Here is an 18006-nt window from a genome sequence, read left to right as displayed (position 1 = left end):
TGCATAACTTGCATGTACCAACGGCTGAAGGCTCCCAATGGGGCAGCTTATCATGATCCGTCTCGACCACGCTGATCGTCCGCCGACGTTCAACCACTGGTCCCTGGAGCTGGGAAGGTTCCGGCGAGGTTCTGCATGGGATCCCAGCCTCCTCACCTCTGGAACCCCCGGGCGGTGGTCCAATCAACAATTTGCCTCCATTAATGCGGCCACGCATCCACCCTAGGCCTTCCATCCGACTGGTGTCTCTGCTTGTCCACCTGGGGCTGGCCGCTGGAACACGGCGAAGGATGGCGCCATGTACCTCTGGCCAGAAAGTACCTTACCTACTGCTCTGAGCATCTCCACGACACGGCGTGCCTTGCATACTGTACGTTCCGTCACCGTTCCTCGACGCTGCAGTTGGCCCAATGTACCCTCGTACATATGCAGGAACAGACGAACAGTTGCACCACCGTATGCAGGTACGGCGGAAATCCCACAATTTCCAAATGTTTTATCGTTTCTTTCGTCAACTGCCTTTCTTTCGTCCCAACTCTCAACGGATTGCACGCACTTATGCATATTTTCCCGACATCAGACATATTGTAATAGCTTGTCTCTTCGCGACGACGCCCGTCCTGTCTCATACGTCTGATCGCCTTGCTCTTTCTTCCCAGCTGGTGTCACAGTCTGTACCTCAGCTCTGTATCCTTAGCTTCGGGGTACATGCCGATTGACGTCGTCAGCAGTATGAACTGGCGGGCCCGAGCTACTGGGGTGCTGCGGTACGGCACTGCTTGACAACCCACGCCGTGCATCTTTCGTGTGGGATGGCTATTCCTAGCAGGCAGGCGGGTGAGAGGGCTTTGCCAAAGTGTTATCAGCCATCAAAAAGATCAGTATCGAAGGCCCGCAATCCGTTGCAACCAGTACGAATACCACGGCATGGTATTCTCGGTCGAACCAGGGATTGTAGTGGGGTCCAAACTGCCACCCAGACTTCGCGGAACCGGCATCGCAACGCTTGGGATTCACCTAGAGCCCTACAAGAAAAGCGGCGTGCGGATTGTGGGAATTCCAGTCGAATAAGAAGTCAGCTCATGCAGCCGACATGGGATGGCATGGAGAACGATTGCCCGCTAGCAACCTTTGTGGACTTGAGTTCAACTGAAGTTGTCAGGGCCGGGGTCTGACCGCATGCTTGTTGACCTTTTCTGGACCAGGCCAGAGTCGTAGCCCGGGCCTGTCAAGCTGCCAGGGCCCCAGGCTGGCCGACCGGGTGTTATCTCAGCGGATTCCACGGGCAAGAGCCAAGTGCCTGGCTCACGAATCCTCTCGCCACCGTTGGAGTGGTTGGGCCGTTCCTGGGAAATGGATCAGACAAAAGCAAACAGTGACACGATCCAATACACCGGAACACCTTAAGCCCAAAACAGCGGCTTCATCCAACATCCCCGACTCTTGGGTGGATGCCAGCACCCATGTGCAAAGTTTTCCGACAGCCACCCCAGACTTATTGAACGGCGACTGAAGGCGGTCTGGAAGGAGATGCTTCGACAACAAATTGTGGTTGCGAGTGGGAGCAAACATTGTCTTGACCGTGCAAGACGCCTCAACCCACCTCATGAGCTCACGGTCCATGGCAGATCGCCAGCGAACCTGTCCAACCATCGTCAATCGCCCGTTGGAAATCTCCGCAAGCGGCTTCCTAAGAGAAATCCACAGAGAGCCATTAAAATGCCTTGGATGGCGCAATATCAACCATCAAGGACGACAACTCAGCAGATCTGCTCACTGTTCTATCAGGGAGTCCCCGGCGATCCGTCGTTTGATGCTCATGAAGTTCCCAATTGTACCCGCGGGCCCTTCTTTTCCCTCTGGAACGCCTGGGAAGTCCCCTTCTCCGAGTCAACTCCAACGACCTGGGAGCCTGGTAAATGAACATGGTACTCTGAACGGCCCGGGTAGGTAGCCGTGGGGTCCCGGCCCAAGCCAATGCCACCGAGACAGCCAACGGCGACCGGGCCCAAAAACGGCTCTTATTCCGACCTTGCTGCCCCGGATTTTGGGCAAATCTGGCAAAGCCTGCCTGAAATTTAAGTAAAGCAACCACACCATCTTTGTATTGCTCGGCCACAAGGGTCTTCGCCGCAACTAGGCAGGAATCCAGAAGATCACCAAAGGGACCTCCAACAGGCCCGAGATGCTCTGGAGCCTGGGGCCGTCCTTTAGCCTGTCCCGAACAACCCCGACCATCCAAGAGCGGGATGGACAGATTTCCCGCCATCGCCAACCATTATCCAACTGTTGATAACTGCTGGGGTTAACGGTCCGGTTGCGGACAACGTGTTGCAAGGGGCTTCGCTTGGCGTGGAAAATCCTCCGGAATGAACTGGCTCCCGTCTGGGACTTGAGGCCTGGTCAACGCAACGGTAAAAAGCAAACGCCAACCGTCGCCAACGTCTCGTTGTAGCGGGATCCGAGCCAGGCATTCTGCTACTATTTCACATTGGCTGCCCACCTGTCTATACTCGTGCAACAGTGGCAGGGTATGACTTGCCGAAATGTTCATCGAACACGACGTTGGAGATCACGAGGCTGGGCAGCCCGGGCGAGAGATACCAAAACACAATGTTCTCTCTTTCTGTGGGCACGCGGCGTTACAGACAGCAATAGCTCGCCGGGTCACCCAGTGCTTTGCTCTGTTCTCAAGAGCCCACACGCTTCTGAGGATTCGGTTAATCTTTGGGAGCTGTCATTCTGAGGCTTCCCAGTGGGGGCATCCCTCTTTTGGCCAGGGGGACCCCGTCAGACCGGTCAAGCAAGGGTCGGCTCCGCAGCGACCAATGGGCATTCCCGCGGTCCTTAGTTCGTGGGCCTCCAAAGGCACCAAGACCTTCGAGAAGGTTTCAGGGCCTGCATGCTCCGACATCTGGGCTCCATCATAACGCATCCCGCATAGTCTCGAGGATGATCGAGTTGCCTTTTTAGGCCACCGTCGTTATCATGACGCATCGCTTCGTGCGGACTTTTGGAAACATTGGGAAACGTGAAGCAGATGGAGGGGGCGGCATGAATGATGAAGCAGCAACCCCAGAGTATGGGGCCGTTGTTGCGTCCTTCCATTGTTCTAGAAAGAATGGCTTCGTCACCTTGGACGATGTCTCAGACTGCTCGGGACGTGAGAGCTGCGGTCGATATTAACGGACAGACCTATAACATCAGGATACGGAAGTCACGCCGAGGTTCTTCGACGACAGCCGTTCGAAGTTGTTTCGAGTACGTGATCCTCGGGAACATCGCGGCCAGCAGAAACATTGGTCACGTTATTCATGAAAACAACTATTGTCGATCGAACCACGACCAAACCGCGTCCCAATCTCGGCAGACTCAATCGCCTTCTTCGACCCGGTCGCAGTATTACCATGTCGTAACTCGGCTCGGCGGAGATGCGAGGCTGCCTTGTCGCCCTATTAGAGTGCTCACGAATCTCACGAGCCGGAGCTCGCCATCGGCACGACCCATTGACGATGACACAGATAGCAACGTGGGTGTCGAGGAGGCCGGGGTCCTGAACGGCCTCCCGTTCGTCCCGCCACTGGTTTGCGAGTAGTTCATTGCCAAGCGCGATAGGCCCAATATCTGTGGCAGGATCACTTCCACTGCCACGGGGTCCACGGATGGGAGATAATGTCATTTCCATGTCTCTAACTACCGGCGTTCGTCAACCTTCTAGAAGTGATTGGCGTGGGGAACGGGAAATTGGGTGTTCCAAAAATCCCACCTCAGTCTTTGTCATCGAACCGACTGACGGACAGCTGGAGATGACCGACTCATACGACCATATTCTTCCTGTAAACGGACAAGAAGCCGGTGTATCGAGGCGTCGAGAAGACGGGAAACCTTTCCAGCAGAGCTAGCGTGTGCCGGTTGCGCGACTGATGAGCTAGTGGCTCCACGGTCAATAGATCAAAGCCTCGTACCGAACAGAGAGACGCCTCTACTTTTGCGCAGCTCACGGCCAGTTGATGCAGGATTCAGGAAGACGTCCGACAACAATACGAGCTTTATCTACCTGAATGAACAACGGCGGGCAACCACTACGGAAACTTACTGCCACCGCACGGCACATTGGAAAACCGCAGGCCGAGGACACCAATTAGAAATGAGCGACACTGTCAGCCCGCGTCAGAAAAGATTTTCGTTTCAATTGCTACATCCAAAGACGCCGGAGCGATACGATGAACTGAGCTGAAAAGCAAACTTGGAAAACCTGGACCACGCCATGCCGAGTGATGGAAGACGAAGGGGTGCATCGGTCACATTTCTCAGACCTGCAGTGCAGTGGTGTGGTAGTTTGGTATCCATTCGAGCGACACTGCTGTGGGAAAGCTAGCTCACTTGCAGGTTGCAGTTACAAACATGCGCGCACTAGCAGGCGCATTGGGGTCCGGCAGAGCACCTGCATCCAACCTCGCCGGCGGTGGTTACCATTGACGGTCGGAAAACGGCGTGTCTCAATGTCTGTCTGGGTGAGTGAGCGAGTGGGCTCGCGCCGCTGTATCTCTGGTTAGAGATTCGCTAAGAACGACAAGTGACAGGTCGAGTCCACCGTGGACTGGTTGTGGGCTTCAGTTGCTTTTCAGCAAACCGGCTGCCTCTCCGGCACCCGGGGTTCATCGGTGTCTCGAACCGGGGTTTAGGGCGGGCTTGGACGGAACTGTGGGCTGCGTCTGCGTTGCATTTGCTGGTGTCGGTCGACCGCCTGGCAAACATGGGCGTAACGAATAACGCAACGCAAGCAGCCCTCGGTATCTGATCTGATGTCCACTGCGACGAGTCAACAACATCGCGTCGTCGTCGCCACAAGCTCGTGATAATCAGGGACCGATGAGGGTGGGGGCTTGGGAGATGGCTTGCAACTTGCAAGGTACGAATACCTCTTACGCAGTACACCTAAGGTAGTGAAAGTTTCACGGCGAGGAGTATACTACTGCCCGTGCCATTCAAGGCTACTGGCCTAGCAGCAGATGGTTGCTGCCGCGCGAAGATCAACCACATCCACCGGATCCCCGTCGGATCCAGTGACGATGAACTCGCCGATGACTTAATTGCCCGATAATCAATCTTCAGAAGAGGCCCCCAAAGGGACCCTGAACCTGACCACGTTGACGATGTCTCTGCAACGCCTAACTTGAGTTCGGGGTTGATTGGGCTGCTAGCGGCTGCCTCTGATGGCATATTCCCAGGTCGAAATTGTGATCTTCAGCGTCTAATTGAAGATCCAGATGGGGCTCTGTCAACAGCGATGGGGGCTTGTTCATGCGGATTAGCCTTGTGTTACACGCTACTGACCCCGGTGAAGAAAAGAACATTTGTCTGCCAAACCTATCCTTGAAGAGGTTCTAGCCTCTGAATATCAAAATTCGACTGCCGACGCGTTCACCGACTGCTCTCGTCGATCTTTTCCTTTGCCAAATGGCGGCCTTCCTTTCTGCCGGCCCAGTTAGCCATTGCCCCATGGGTGGCATCTGGCCAGTCTGGCTGCTACCTCGACTTTGACCACTTGATCCACGCATGAAATGCGGAATGGAGAACCGGGGTGCGGGAAAGAAGTTCCGCATGATGAGTCGACCGCGAAGGCATCGCAGCGAGTCCGACCGATATCCTCAGGGTGCAGCAATCCATTGCTTCTCCGGGCCTCGGTCGCCGACAGGTCACACACACACACACCTCTTCCGCCCGGCACGGCGTCCCATGCACTCTCGCGACCGCTCCATCTCTAGCGGGACGGTTCGTCCATGACACCGACTTTTTGGTGGTTTTTTCCAATACCCCCCAGTTATGTGTGTGTCTGTCGTTTCTTTTCTCGCTAAGAATGTCTCGCAGTTGCTTTGACCTCTTTAGAGTCAATCAAGAAAGAGGGGTTTGACAGATGGGAGCGCGCTCGGGGATCCGATCCGCACAAGTCAAAGCCGTCGTGGCCCTGCTTGACTCGACGAAGCGTCCGTGTCACCATGCCGGATGGCACTGTCACGACGTTGACAAGCCAGGGGATCCTCGAGGGGATGGGGGCAACTTTGAGGGTCCAGACGGCGGATCGCCCACAGTGAGTCTGTTCGCCAGACTAGCAAGTTGTTGAACTTGAACGCTTGCTGTCAGTCCATCGCAAGCTTCTTGTCAGCCCAGAGCACGTGCCCCGATGCCACGCCACCAAGCCTCTCAAGCGAGGGTATTTGCTCCGACCGACTACGACGACGATAACATCCCGCCTCCCCTCCCCTCCTCCGTCTCCGCTCGTCTGTGGGCTGGGCTCTCCTGCGGGCGCGAGCGGGCTCGTGTTCCGGCTGAGTCTGGAATTTGTAATGCCGCGGCTGGAATCAACGGCAAGACGCCTTGGGGGATGCGCGATTGCGCTTCCCCGGAGAACGGCGCTGTCCAGTTAGTTGCTGCTGACGGGCGCGCGCCAGTTTGGCGCAGATGTGTGAGAGAGCCCAACTCAGAGCGTGTGGGCTTTAGTGAGTTTGACTACCGGAGCGGCGTTGGCGGCCGGAGGTTCGGATTGGATCGCCCGGAGAGCTTTCCCTCCAGGAACACGTCCGCTCTAAATCGGCGTGGCTTGTTTTAGAGGGGCATTTGGTGGATGACTTGCAGTGTTGAAACTCCTGCCGAGAAGCAAACTTTGCTTTTTTTGGGGGGGTGGCCTCTTGCCCCCTAAGCCTCCCGGAGTTGGCTGTCCAAGTTCGGGACCGCGCCGGTCTTCCGCCCCAGATCCCGCAGGAGGCTTTCGGGGCGGGACCATCGCGAGAGGGTTGCGTCCTGGGGTCCCGTTTCCTGACTCTGGCTGCATTGTGGCGCCGGGGGGGAGAGGCCGTTGGGCTCAGGTCGGCGACCTGAGGTCGGTTTGCTGCTGTGTGATATGCTGCGTGCAGGTGCGCCGCGTGGTTTCAGGCGGCTTGTGGTGTTGGTCGCAGGTTTGGGTTGGTATCAAGCCGTTGGTGAGGAAGTAGCTGGCGATCGTCAGGGATGGGGTTGTGTGATGGTGGTGCTATGGTATGTTCGCATTTGGAATGACGACTGTTGTTTGAGTGCTTTGCAACGACGGTCGTTTACGGGGCCGGGCTCATAGAATGACCTCTTGCCTGTGAGGCTTCTTGAGGGGTGTTGTGATGGTACCTATGACGTAACGATGTTGAGCAATGACAAGTAAGCTATGAGAGGAATCCGCGTCATGATGGCTTCGTTTGAAGCCAACTTACAAGCTCAATGCGTCATTTGGAGTCATTGAGTGAAGTTTGGCGTTCCTAGACAAGATCGGGATTACACACGCGTCCAACGTGCTCGCATTGCTGTAAGTCTTGTATGAGAAAAGATGTTGCTGTTCATCGTGGACGACGTCAGTGTGCCGGTTTGGATATCAGGCCATGTCTTTATTCTCATTCGTCACAGTCATGTGACCAGTGCTCGATTCATTTGATCGGGACTCCATGACACTTGCCATCGCCTCCTCGACATGTGTGGTTCCCTTTTCCAAGTTTCTCCGTGAGGCTGGGGCAGCAGAATGCCATTCTAAGCACTAGTAATGACCAAGGCGATATGCAACTGGTAGATACTCACATGCGGAGATACATCAACAGAATCAGCTGTGTTGATTGGTTATGAGAAATAGATCTCATCCTGAAAGCAGCCGGAATGTACTGACTAATTCTCACGAGGCGCATATCGTCTATCATGGGATCACAGTGAAGAGATCGCTATCGACACAATAACGTGTGCTTCTTGGACGTTCATATGCGAGGTCAACCTACCTCCGAGTTGGTCGTGTCTATTCGCCAGCTGGCTTTCGTATGTGTTGAATACAAGTTTCAATTTACACCTTAGGTAAAATAGTGCCCAGCACCGTTACATTCAAACATCAACCACCCCATGGCACCACGCGGGATTGCGAGTGTAATACATAACATGACTTCATCTTCAATGAAGAGTGCGGCATTGGCTTGGTCAACCATGAAGAGGCACACGCAACAGTTGCTTTCTTTCGGTCTGTATATTGATGGCTGGACTTGCGTATGGCAAGCTACCTCGTAACTCTGGTCATACTTAATCGGCAGATCTGTATTGCATGCTAGTCGAGCCCATCTTTGACTTCTCTGCCATTACGTCTGTTGATCCAGTTTACAAAAAGACCGGGACTGATTGAGTATGTGGTGTTGAGTAACACGTTTGGTCTTACGTGCGTTTGAGGTTCAGATTGCTAACCAACTTAGAGACTTTTCTATTAATACTAGTGACGGCAAACGAATGACTTGAGGTGAGTTCTATTTGGGCACTTCAGGTCATTGTGATCTACTAACTGTCAGACGCAGGCAAGATGCTTCTCTCTTTAGGGCCTCAATGTACGATCAATAAATAGCCTAAGGCCGGGAATGTCGATTGCTTGCTATCGCTATGGGAGAGATAGGCACCAAGGAACAAGGCAAGCAACAGCGCCAACATTGTAGACTTACACGCCCTGTTATATATATATATGTATATTGCATAGGTAAGTGAATACTCTATTATGACTCACTACCTAGTGATCTTATTTGAACAAGTAACATGCCGTCTTAGTAAAGAAACGTTCCCTCGTTTTGAACGCCACCCGCAGAAGGGCAAAAATAAGTGCACTATTAAGCTCATAAGGCAAAAGAGAATGATCAGTGGGAGGCTTGAACTCCCGACCTTGGCATTACTGAACATGTCAGATAACATATTAGTACCACGCTCTAACCAACTGAGCTAACCGACCGGGTTGGTGTCCGCATTTGAGGATGTGGATGCTCTCCGGAGCGGGCTCGAGGGCTCAGGAACCCACTGCCGGGCCGGGGACGAGTGTCTCAACGGGTCGCATGCGTTGGCATCAATATCCGGGAAAAAGAGACCGTGAATCGGAACGAGTGAGTGCGTTTGCTGGCGTTAGCTAGGGGCAATTCCTAGAATAGTGCGGTGGAATCTTGTTAAGTTTGAAGCTGCCGAGATTTGAGAGAATGCTAGAGGGACATCGAGTGCAGAGAACGGCGCAGAGAATGAGATCAACATGAGATGTGCTGTGCTACTATATCAATTTATGAGGAACCACAAACAGACCTTGAGATAGTGTCAAGCCCTCGATGCTGATGCAAATCGTCAAATGACCCTTCCGGATACCAACAGAGAACGTTTTCTACGACCTCCTGGAAAGCCAGTATCAAAATGACTTGCCAGCCAAGAACCGGCTGAAAAAGTCTGAGGCTTCTTGAAGAGCTTAGGGAAACCCAAGGCCTTTGAAGAGGAACTGCCCCAGCTCCGTGAGTTCAGAACGTTGGTGACCTCCGAAGCAGGCTTTAATGTCTCGATTCCCGCTCCTCCCCTTCAACAGACCAGGGGCATTTCCAGCTTGGTCTAGGCTTGACTCTCCTTTGGATTCACCGCATCCGTAAATTCAGCAGTGGCTGCTTGAATCCTGAATGCTTATATTAAAGAGGCAATCAGATCGCCAGGGGTACTCTCGCCCTTCTCAGCCGGAGGTTTACTTCCATATGGTCTGGACCTAGCAACCCTTATCCTCCTCTCATGTACGATCTCATGGTGTGAGATTTCATTCGCTTTACGAATTGTTGAGTCTGTGACCATATTGTACGATTGTGGTCGGAGGCTTTATGCTTTGACGAGGGACACACAGTAAGGGACTGTCAATGCACCTACTGCGTGGTCTTTACCAACCGAAAAAGACAGCAATATGAAACATGAGAGCTCGCAAAAAGCTCAGCTCAGGAAGGAGGTTTCTCAGGCGATAATCACCTCGCACCGGAAAAGAGTTCGGGCAACTGCACCAAGATACCGTGCGTGAGACATCTGATATCTCCGTGAGGTAATTAAGTCACTACCGGACGGCCCGACAAAGCCACACACACAGCCGTATTCAAGTGAGACCCCGCTGTGTTCACTACGATTGGTGATCTGAGACATTTGACGACTTTCCGTCTTGACCTTCGTGGGGGAGCGGATCGATCGCACCTGGAAGGGTAGCGAGCGTGGGATCTATCGCATTCGCACAAGTTTAGGCTGTCGTCGCTGAGTTTGACAGGGCCACCCACATAGGAGGAGCCTCCCAACTGTTCGTTGATACCGGAAAGAGTCGCTAAGAATCATTCGTTGAGGGATGCCTAGCTGCAGAACCTTCAGTTGAGTCTCGTTTGGTTTGCTTGCCCGTGAGTGCTGCTAGCCAATTACTCTCCTCCTTATCTCAAGTTATAGCCGCATGTTCTTTTAGACTAGACTAAAACTCAGTGCGGTGGTGACAAACGGTACACATCTTAGCTAGTAGAAATTAGAAAGAACACACAAAAAAGATACTGTAGATACCTGATCGAAGGGCAAAAACTGACAACTGTGAGATTCGAACTCACGCCTCTTTCGAGACCAGAATGCTAATCCTCTGAGAGGACCAAGTTGATCGCTTGAGTCTGGCGCCTTAGACCGCTCGGCCAAGTTGCCTATGACTAGAGGTTCCAAATTCAAAAATAAGTAGGTATGCGGCGATAAGCCGCCGGGCAATCTTATCGCCGCCTGCTATCGCGAGAAAGCTACAGGTTTTGACGGCATCATATCCCAAAATTCATGCAATCGGGCCTCTCTGTGGCAATTAGTCGCTTTGATAAGAGGCGCGACGAACGTTGTCACAAATTTCATGAATGGGTGAAGATCCTCCAGGCCAGTCAGTCATTGTGTTGAGAATAGTGATGGATCGTCCATAGCCATTCGCGTGCTTGACAGATGGTTGTGAGACAGAAAGAAGCCTTGCACACTTTATTGCGAATTCTGGACTTTACGACGCCTCACTCAGACCTTCCAGCTACAGCGACATCAGACCAAGTTGGATGGACCTCTTTCGAGTCCATTCACGCAACGATAGAAATTCAAGGGTGTGGATGCGTCCGGTTGCGGATGGAGAGGAATCAGTGTCTTGGCGTCTTCCAAAGTGTATGCCGCCATCCTCTTCCCAACTCTGCTGGTGCATGTCACACCGATGTCAAGGTCTTCCTCAGAGGAGGAAAATCTTTGGAAGCTCATCTCAGCTGCATCGTGGAAGTGGGCAGGTCGGTAGACAGGATCACGGGCGTAATTGAAGTGTCATTTGCGTCTTGCCGTTTCTGGAGAAAGTCGCTGAGATCGGTGTTAGTTGCGGCCATAACGACGATCCGGACCCATTGCGGCTCTGTTTTAAGCCCAAAGCATCTCGATTTAAGCAGTGACTACGGTTACACAACCGAAGCCTCCAATTATCGCCGCCACTCTGAACCGTTAAGATCTAGCGGAGTGAGACATCTCGTCGAATGCGGCAGGTTTGAGCAGACGAGCTCTCTGAATGGGCGACATTATGCTGTCAAAGCGGCGAATGCTTGGTGACCCGCAAACGTCCTCACTTCGTGGGATCTGGCCGTCTCGGATCTCGACGAGCTCGGCCCGACGATGTGCATCATAGATGAGAGCTACAACGATGCATCTAGCTTGTGCGTAGTAACACAGCAATGACGAACTAGGGTGCAACGGGAGACTGTCACTGCCAGCCGCGTGCAGCGCCACTCAGCTTAACTGACGGAATAGATCTCATGGAGGCCGATCTATCTCCATCGTCAAGAGTCTAGATTCATACGCTTGGCTGTTGTACTCGGATGCAGGCGGCAGCGGAGTTTCCGTGGCAGATGAGCCAATGGAGGAGCTTACTTTTCTTGGATGGCTTGCTTACCCATTGCGGGTTCATCGGATGGGGACTGGATGTAAGAGAAGCATCTCACTTATGTCATTTCCCAACGAGCTGTATAAGATGCCTGTCGGACCGGCCTTCAGACATACTTCAGAGATCCGAAGTACTTGTCCGGTCGAGATGCTACCTCAACAGGAACACAGGTGGTCCCCAGGACAATCAACGACCATGACTGGATATGAAGATAGCAACATGGTAGAGGCCCAGGCTCGGACGCCATACGTCTCAGGGGCCCCCGACGAGATGACTGCCGATCAATTTGACGAGAAAGACCAGCAGGGAGTGGAGGTCGAGGAGGAAATCCCCTTGAGAGATGACAATCCTGTCGTAGGTGACAATCTTCGACTTCCCACGGTCCCTTCTCGGCCACTGCCATTTTGGATTCGCTATCCAAAGGCCTTGCTTTGGTGCTTCGTCCCGAGCTTCCTGCACCCTACAGATCCAGCCAAACCACCAAAACAACTTCATCCGACGGCATGGCTCGGTAATGATCTAATCGGACTCGTCTCGAAAAGCATCGCTAACAACATCTACAGATGGCCTTCGAGGCATAGCGTCCTTCGTGGTCGTCTGCCACCATTGGTCACTCGTCGTTTACCCCATCGAACTGCACAAGGGGTACCTGTCCGATGATAAGCCCATGTTCATCCAACTACCCATCATACGCTTGGCCGTGTCTGGATATTGGGCCGTATGCGTTTTCTTCGTCATCTCCGGCTTTGCCCTCAGCTACAAGCCCATGAAACTTCTATCTCAGGACCGAAGGGCCGACTTCGCCATCGCCGCGGCCTCCTCTGCCTTCCGCCGATACATCAGAATCTTCGCCTCTCCTGCGGTCACAACGCTCGTCATTGCCCTCATGACATATGCGGGTTGGTTTCAGCATGGAGCGAGGCCGAAGACACTCATCTTCCCGAGGCTGAGGCCGCCTGTGGCCGGGACTTTGTATGGTCAGCTAGAGCATTGGTTCGTTAAGATTGTTGGATTCGCCGACCCTGTGTCGCGAAACACTCGGAGGGGAAACAACTTTCCGTACGACGCCGCTCTCTGGACTATACCCATCGAGTTTGACTGCTCAATGGTCATCTTCCTCGCCCACGTCGCCTTCTCTAGACTACGCCCCGGCGTCCGGCTCTTCTTCCATGTTTTCGTCAGCTGCTACACCCTTTGGTTCAATATGTGGGAGTTCTTCCTGTTCTTCGCCGGACTTCTCCTTGCGGATCTTCACTTCCACTTCCAACCGGCGTCGGGTGAATTTCACGAAGGTGAGGGCGGTTGGAACGCCCTCCCCAGATGGACAAACAGCTTGCGACGGGACAGTTTCGCTCGCTTCCAGTCCATGATCGCTGGCTCGCCGACCTTTTCCAACTTCAGGAGCTCTATACAATCCCGCCGCGACAGTCTCTCATCCTCGCCCTCCCTGCCAAAGTTCAAGAAAGTCATTGGCATCGCCGCATTCATCTTCTCGCTGTGGCTGCTCTCGTACCCGCACTTGGTCAACGATGCTGCCGCAACCCCGGGCTACAGGGCTCTGACTGCCATCACCCCCAAGCAATACAAGAGCGGGGATTCCCTCTGGATTCCACTTGGTGCCATCCTCCTCATCTTCACCATCGACAGGGTCCCTTCCCTGCAGCGCATGTTCAACAGACCGTTGATACAGTACCTCGGTCGCATCTCATTCATGTTGTATCTGGTCCATAACTCGATGTTGTGGGTGTATGGGTGGCACACTTGGCAGTTCATGACGTCCATCACCGGAGTCGCCACGTCTTGGCAGTACTTCTGGAGCGTTTTCTGGGCGAGTTGCTTCTTCCTGCCCGGTGTCATCGTGGTGGCCGACTTCTTCCAGCGATATGTGGACTCGAATGCAGTTGCGTTCGCAGCTTGGCTTGAGAAGAAGTTGATTGACAAGACGGCCTGAGCTTAATGATATGAACGGCTGTTGGCTGGGACTCCCACTAATAATTAATAATGTTTCTTTTGTAACAAGCATCATGGATTGAGCGGGCGTTCGGGTGCAAGAGGCCGGGTACTGTAACCCCAACCCTTCATCATTGGTTTAACTAGAGATTAATAAACATTTCTTACATCAATTTGCCTTACCTGCCTGCTATCTTCTAATCGTCCAAAACAAAATCAGCATACTGTAAGAACATCCAGCGTTTCCTCATGGATAAAAGAACGCCGGGACAGCGCATAGGCGGCCCAAGAACGACGAGACATGGGATGAACGATATTGACCAACTTATTCCACCGAACCACACCCAATCCGTCATCGTCTTCAGCCCTCGACTCGCGGCACTCCACAACCCTGCCGTTAATTTAGACCCCTGCTCCATCAGATAACTTTTTCGCATCTGATAATCACCCGCCGGGTATTCCGCGCGGGTCTGCCAACTGTTGTCATCATTTTTAGCTCAAGGAAAAAAAACATTGATGTTGATACGACCACGATTCTCCTGGTCCAAAGCCGAACGGAATCGTCCGAAACAACGAGGTCATCCATGCATTGTCCCTGAGTCCCTGCAGGAGAGGGGATGCGGGAAGCGGGAAGAAAGTCGCAACCGCATCGTCTGCCCGTTCCGCGATCCACGACGCAGCCGGGCAGAGATGCTCCATTGGGCCAGGGACCCGATGCAGCACATCCATCTTGAACGCTTGGCGGCCTGGGGCTTTTCCCTTTCCTCTGCATATTTGGCAAGAAAATACCCGCTCCGCCGCTATGGGCTATGGAGTCAATAAAGCAGTCCGTCGTTGGACGATGCGCCAAAAGAGAAGGAGAAAAAAATAAAAGAGGGATCCAATACGATGCTGGATATTAAAAGCACGGCTGCTGCCGTTCGCGCGACTGCTTGGCAGCACGAGAAACTCACACTTCCCCCCGCCCGCCCGTTCTGACCTGACTTTCGTTTGGAGAGTGCTCTCCTTGAGTTCGAAGCGATGAAGGCCAGAGTCGTGATCGCCGGCGCCGTGGCGTTGATGCGCTCGGCGGAAGCTGCATATGTTTGGCCTTCTCAGTACGACGAGATCGAGGACATCCTCTCCTTGCAGACGGGCTACCGCAGTAGGGGCTTCGTCGATGGTAAGACCACTCACTCCAAGCTTAGAGAGAGAGCCCCGAAGCCCACGTCTAACATTCTTCACAGGCGTAACTCCCTGCTCCTTCGGAGGCAACATCGCCGGCCGCCAATTCGCCGCGGAGTGGATCCGGACCGCGTTCCACGACGTCGCCACGACGAACGCCGCCGCGGGCGAGGGCGGCCTCGACGGCTCCATCTGGTTCGAGGTCCACCGCGCCGAGAATGGTGGCGCGGCCTTCAACAACACCTTCAGCTTCTTCGCGAACCTCTACTCCGCGCGGGCCTCCGCCGCGGACCTCCTGGCGATGAGCGTGGTCGTCGCCAACGCCGGCTGCGGCGGTGCGCGGATGCCGTTCCGCGCGGGCAGGGTCGACGCGCAGGAGGCCGGACCCGCGGGCGTACCGGAGCCGCACACGCCGCTGAACACGACGATGGCGCGGTTCGCGGGCGCTGGGTTTGGCCAGGGGGAGATGATCTCGCTGGTGGCGTGCGGACACACGCTCGGCGGGGTGCACAGCCGGAACAACCCCGACATTGTCGGTCTCGAGCCGACGCCTGACACGGTGGTGCACTTCGACAGCACCTCTGACGTGTTTGACGGCAACGTGGCGACGGAGTATGTCGACGGGACGACGACGAACCCGCTCGTCGTGAACGCGAACGCGACGCTCAACTCGGATAGGAGGATTTTTGGCAGCGATGGCAACAAGACGATCACGGAAATGGGGCGCACGGGGGATGGATTCAAGACGGCGTGCGCAGACGTGTTCACGAAGATGATTGATACTGTGCCCGCGAGTGTGACCTTGACTGACCCCATCGACGCGGTTGACATCAAGCCACATGTCAGTATGACGCTCAGCAGGAACGGAAGTATCGCGCTCAGTGGTTGGGTCAGGGTTCAGACGACCGAGGGAACTGGGCGGGATACCTCGGATCTGGCCGTCCACCTGACTTATGCTGACCGCAATGGCGACGGCGACGTCGTGGTGGCCACGACCCTCGACGAGGGCGGCGTAAGCACCGGCCTTCACGGAGAGACCTTCGCCTGGTACCAGTTCTCGACGGCCGTCGACGCAAGCCGTGGCATCAGCAAGTTTCTCATCCATCTTACCACGCCCTCCACCAATGCCACAACCGTCTACAGGAACGACGGCAGCGGGTACCCGCTGGACGACGCGCTCCTATACCAAGAGTCCGAGTCGTGCGTGAACCGGACGAGTGTCAACAACGAGCGAGCCTTCACCGTCACGGCGGCGGTGCGCAAGGAGCGCGCTTCGGACTCCGTGACGATGGACCTCGTGCGCCTTGTGAGGAGGCAGGGTGTCATTGTGCGAGGGTTGGAGGTTGATACTATCGACTTGTTGGCGACGGGTGAGGAGAGGGGGGAATATGTCATTTTCGAGGGGACGACGGGGCTTGCGACAAGCGGATGGAGTACGAGCTTCGATCTTGTGCTTGGTGGTGAAGAAGAGGTCAAGGTTGAGTTTCTGAAGACGCAGGCATGTCCAAGGTCATGAGAAAGATGACGATGCTGTAGAGATGGGTGCTTAGGGCAGCAAATAACACCATGAAGGTCTTGACGAATCCATGATTACTTTCTCTGACTGACTTATTGAAAGCTGCTTGACGCGTTGCTCTTGGGTTAGTGTGGAATCTCACTTCTCACCGTATATCTCAAAAGGACCCAGGACTTGTAAACCACAGAGCATGGTCCTTACACCGGCGAGGTACTCAGCAGACCAACACGGTGTGGAGTCTCCTACTTTAGCCATGCGGTACAAAATGATAGCTTTTGGAGTGGCTGAAGGTAAAATCAGAATCGAACGACATGGTTTGCTTCAACCTCGCACGACACATTTTCACATGACGGGCGGAAGCTGCCTGTGAACCCGGGGTAGCACACGTCTTCACACATCTTCAACGGTCTTCAACCACCAATAATGGACGCAGTCACGTTTCGAGGCCCCTCTTGACGTCCGATGATCTTGGTCGTTACCCCTGAGCCCCTACATCATGAGGACGGCAAAAGTTGCCGTGCTCCAAGCAAACGCCATTCTATTGCACTCGGGGAATTGCAGACAACCATGCCATTGTGTCAATCGAGCCGGGGCGTTGGGATAGCTGCATCGATAGGCGAGCCATGTGGCGTCTGAACCCCTCTCTGCCTTGGAAGAAGCAGGTGCTCAATCTGTAACCAGGGACGAAGCAATCGACGGTCGGCTCCGGGTTGCAGAGGCAGGCTTCTGGGGCGGGGACCCACGTCGATCAAGAAAGAAAACATGGGCAGCAAGCAGCCAATCTTGTCAGAAAAAGGCGGTCGGCATGGTGGTAGTGGTGTCTTGGCCTGTTGAGGGATAAAAAGAAGAACGAGTGGCTGGTGACTAAGACGCTCCAGAAACAAGCCCGGGGACGACCAGGTTGGCGGTATCCTCGGGGGGTCTGCTGTTCGTGGCGTTGGGGTGGGGTCAGATCGGAAATCTGGAGAGCATCCCCCGTGGTGTTGCGTTCACTGCATACGGCGCACGCATGAAGAGCAACAAGCCAAGAGAGAGGTGAGGGTTTCGAACGACTAGTAGGAGAAGTTGAGTCCGCCAGGCACTGAGGACGGCAGTCTAAAAGCAGCACACTATAGGATCAGGGGTAGGCATATGTCGTGCGATTTACCATGCTATTGTACTGCTGTGCCACCGACCTCATGCGAAGGAAGACATATACAGACTTCTGTGGTGATGATGATGTGATGGAATTGGACTGTCGGGCTCTTGACTTCAGAAGTCCTGCGCATGCATCAGGCAAGGAAGAGGTGGGAAGGGGGTTGCGGAGGGATTGGGAGGTGTGGAAGGTTGGGACGTGGAAGGGGCTCTGGAAGTTGCGGAAAGCCGGTGTCAGAAGTTCAAAAAAGAAACGAAAAGTGCCCCGCCAGGGATATTGACAGTGACATGTCAAATGCTGTGCTGCGACGTTGGGATGGGAGGTTCCGTACGTAGTAATACCTAGATGAGCGTCTGCGGATACGCAGTACATACGATGGATGATGCAGTGGGTTGCCTACCCTAGGTACTGCATAGTTATTGTCTTGAGGGTTCCATTGTCTTTTTTCTGCTGCTTCTGTGTAAAGCCGCATCCGGTAGCTATTGCAGAGGAGACCAGGAA

At 54.1% G+C, this 18006-nt stretch overlaps 3 protein-coding genes across 3 annotated transcripts; all 3 read left to right on the top strand.

Annotated features, from left to right (window-relative positions):
• Positions 1-4277: 4277 nt before the first annotated feature.
• Positions 4278-4685, top strand: CGCA056_v000642 (uncharacterized protein; the record flags this gene model as incomplete). Its single annotated transcript, XM_037315903.1, has 3 exons — positions 4278-4342; positions 4415-4514; positions 4584-4685. 3 exons carry the CDS (start codon positions 4278-4280, stop codon positions 4683-4685), a joined length of 267 nt encoding a protein of 88 aa, XP_037185846.1.
• A 7250-nt stretch (positions 4686-11935) lies between these two features.
• On the top strand, positions 11936-13691 carry CGCA056_v000641 (uncharacterized protein; the record flags this gene model as incomplete). The annotated part of the gene is made up of 2 exons (XM_037315902.1): positions 11936-12251; positions 12304-13691. The coding sequence occupies 2 exons, from the start codon at positions 11936-11938 to the stop codon at positions 13689-13691; spliced, it is 1704 nt and encodes a 567-aa protein (XP_037185843.1).
• A 1019-nt stretch (positions 13692-14710) lies between these two features.
• On the top strand, positions 14711-16370 carry CGCA056_v000640 (WSC domain-containing protein; the record flags this gene model as incomplete). The annotated part of the gene is made up of 2 exons (XM_037315901.1): positions 14711-14852; positions 14917-16370. The coding sequence occupies 2 exons, from the start codon at positions 14711-14713 to the stop codon at positions 16368-16370; spliced, it is 1596 nt and encodes a 531-aa protein (XP_037185844.1).
• Positions 16371-18006: the final 1636 nt, after the last annotated feature.

This window comes from Colletotrichum aenigma (assembly GCF_013390185.1).
Source record: "Colletotrichum aenigma strain Cg56 chromosome Unknown KSG_Cg56_contig01, whole genome shotgun sequence".
In the NCBI taxonomy this organism is placed as follows: Eukaryota; Fungi; Ascomycota; class Sordariomycetes; order Glomerellales; family Glomerellaceae; genus Colletotrichum; species Colletotrichum aenigma.
The sequence above is the reverse complement of the archived record's forward strand: the minus strand, read 5'-3'. Positions and strand labels throughout refer to the sequence as shown.